Below are 3,196 nucleotides of genomic sequence, written 5' to 3' on the forward strand. Positions count from 1 at the left end.
TTATATATTACTTTTGGAGTCTTGCAGAGAACAATGAGCTGCTTTGCTCGACTTCCCTGAAGGTTCACTGATTATTGTGGTCGTGTAGCTTTTAAAGCACACTCCGATGTTCATCTATTAAACTATTTTCAAGGGTATTTTAATTGTCATGATGCCAATTTTAGAAAAAAAATTAAAAAAACCTGTCATTTTCTATTAAATATTTTCTGCAGAGCGGCAAGAGAGCCCCTGTTCCCATCACCCATAGGCGACAGCTATCCGTTTATGTGCTTCCCCGCTACCTTACAGCCACAACACCTCCAACCTAACGTTAGCAGTTCCACAAAAATGGCGATCGATATTGGAGCTATCCAATTTTGAGCCAGCTCAGACCAGGAAAACAAAGAAAACTGAAGAAATACTCAGAAATGCCATTTTAAGTTTAGTTTTCTTTATATGTCCTCTATTGTCAAAGAAATGCCACAAGAACACATTTAAAACAGAATTTTCATTGGAGTGTGTCTTAAAGTGTTAAACAACAGGGCTTAAAAAATAATGGCTTTTTGAGGCAGGCACATCACTGGGCAGCACAGAGCCGTTTCCATAGGAACCTACTAAACCTACTTTGTTGCTCATCTGATAAAATACCAAAAACGCTGGTTATGTTCAAAACATCTGTGTTGCACAGATTCCTCTGGAGTCGCTGTTAGGATCAGCTGCAATTCATTCAAGAATATGATAACTCGTTATGTTATTACAGCAATGACTGACAGCAGCAGGGGTTGATGGAACAACATGCTCCGTCTATTAGTGATTAGAGTTTTACTGGACGGAGGACTCTCCTGCCCGGCAACAGGCTGACCACGGTGGTCAAACGGAGGCCCAACATGCAGCACTGGGACTCCGCTAAACCAAGTTTAAATATGGACTTAACACAGACACCATTATGTAACTGTCTAATTTATGATTCAGGCTTTACCTGGAACTTTGATACCAAAGTACAACCAAGCATGATTATATGCTCTCTTCCAATCAGTTTTTTCAGTAAAAATTGTTATGAGAAAATTTAAAAAGGACTAATGTAAACAAAATATAGGAGGGAATATATTGTTTTTAATGATTGCTATTTCATCCATCAGTTTGAATTTAAGTCTGTGCAAAGGCTGGCATTATTATTTTTATGTTTAAACTACAATTTAGGCAAACAAAATCAAGATTTTTTAGGGCAATTCGGCTAAATAAACTGGAAAAATAAATAATTTTTAGTCTGAAAAGATTTAACAACATAATTTAAATGAGTGTTTCAGAAATAGAAAGATGCAACGTCAACAAACATACTATTGAATAAATCAGGTTAGAAATCACAGTTTAAAATCAATACCAGAAACTTCACTATAACTACGGCAAGTCTAGAGGTCAATTTTACACGCGGTAGCGTATTGGACTGAGATTTAAGTAAACAAAGCCAGAAAAACGAATACGTTGTTAATTTTTTAAAAATAATTCGGCCAAATACAAGCAAATTAACGAATGACAATAGAGAAATGTGTGCTAGGAGGCACGCGCGTGGCACAAATTGATTTTTTTCTTAACTAGCACGAGCGAGATGGAGACTTTTTGTGTGACGTCGGAGCCTACGAGCAGCATGTCTCGCGCTTGTTGTAGCTTGACACAGCACGTGCAGCGCCACTGCGGGCTAACAAAACAACAACAACACAATAAGCACATGAACGCGCCGGTCCACGGGGTCCTCCCGGCTCCAGAGAACATCCCACTTACACGCGTGGCAACTGCAGAGGTGGAGCCCCTCTTCTTTGGAACACCCCATCCACGAACACCCCGTTTTTCCCGAGGCAGCGCAGATAGAAGTCCCCCACGCCCGCGCCGTCCTCTCCGGTGGTGAATATTTCCAGATGCCTCCGGGATATGAAGCTGGAGTGCCCCATGCTGACGTCCACCGAGCCCTGGGAGGAGTTCCGACCGATAGTCACCGACCTTTTCTTCATTAGATACTCGAACTCCCGGCCCTCGAGCCGGGCTACCGCCGACCCCGACATTCCGCTCACCACCGCCATCTTCCAAGGGCTCGGTGTGTTTTCCAAACAGAAATATCGCAGTGGCCACAGGGATCTTAAGAGGATATTTCTGAAGGGTTACTGGAAAAAGTAAGGGGGGGTCCAATTTTACACCGTAGAGAATTTGGCCAAGAACGTGCCAGACCGGGGACACAGCGGCTTCGACCCAGGAGGAGGGAGGAGACAAGACGGGAAGCACTAGCCAATCAAAAACGGCCAAACGGACGGAAGTGCGATGATGGACGTTCCTGTGAACTAATAGGAAGCGAGTTTGGTTAGGCAGATGTTCGCCGTTGACCAATGAGATTAGCTGTAGGATTTGGAGGTTGGTTGTAGTGCAGGAAAAGGCAAAGATGCGGCAAAAGAGGAAAAATTCAAATAAATAAGAACATATAGGTTGAGTTTGCGCAAAAGTGTCGATTAATCTTTTTTATTCTTTTTAAATGTCATATTCATGAATTTTAATGTATTCATTGTTTCCCCTGTATCTATTAAAGAAAATTTTACATATGTACAATTTCTAGCTATGTTAAAAAGCCAGAGGTGAAAACTTTTCATAAAACTCAGTGAGACTCAGGGAGGGGGAAAAAAATCACTTTTCGGTGGAAAGACATGAGACGAGTCAAGTGTTGCTTTGTGAAAGTGTACATGTAAAATAAAGCACAAAAAAGTAAACAAAATAATGAATTGAACAGTAATAAGAAAATAAATAACATTTTAAAGAGTAACTATTGACTATATAAGAGAACTGGACTGAGTGAGTGTAACATCACCCATTAAAGGCTTTTACTTCCAACTCTAAGCAAATTAATTCAAATTAATCCACATATTTCCACAATATGGACACTGCCATTTGGAGTCACACGAGGTTAATAAGCAGTTAAAGGTCTAACTTGGTCTAAGCCAACAATTTGTTTATTTTTATAGTCAACATTCTAAGACAACTACTGACACTAATCAGGAGTAAGCACCCCTGATCACCTAGTATATAACTTGAATTTACAATAAAAAAATATCATGTTAGATAGAATTTATTCCGGACACAGTCCTATCAATAAAACTACATCAAAACAGCACAAATTTAAAAAAAAATACACAAGTTAAGAACAATATACAAAAAATTACAGTAATCAATAAAACTA

The 3,196-nt window shown here is 39.8% G+C and overlaps 1 protein-coding gene across 1 annotated transcript in view; it reads right to left on the minus strand.

Annotated features, from left to right (window-relative positions):
- LOC112154433 (forkhead box protein K2) overlaps positions 1-2,458 on the minus strand; it is a 12,900-nt gene extending 10,442 nt beyond the window's left edge. The window contains exon 1 of the mRNA XM_024285358.2: positions 1,759-2,458. Within this exon, the coding sequence (XP_024141126.1) occupies positions 1,759-2,054 (296 nt within the window). The 5' untranslated portion in view covers positions 2,055-2,458. The remainder of the gene's footprint in view (positions 1-1,758) is intronic.
- Between the last annotated feature and the right edge of the window lie 738 nt (positions 2,459-3,196).

The sequence above is a fragment of the Oryzias melastigma genome, linkage group LG19 (assembly GCF_002922805.2).
Source record: "Oryzias melastigma strain HK-1 linkage group LG19, ASM292280v2, whole genome shotgun sequence".
Taxonomy (NCBI): domain Eukaryota; kingdom Metazoa; phylum Chordata; class Actinopteri; order Beloniformes; family Adrianichthyidae; genus Oryzias; species Oryzias melastigma.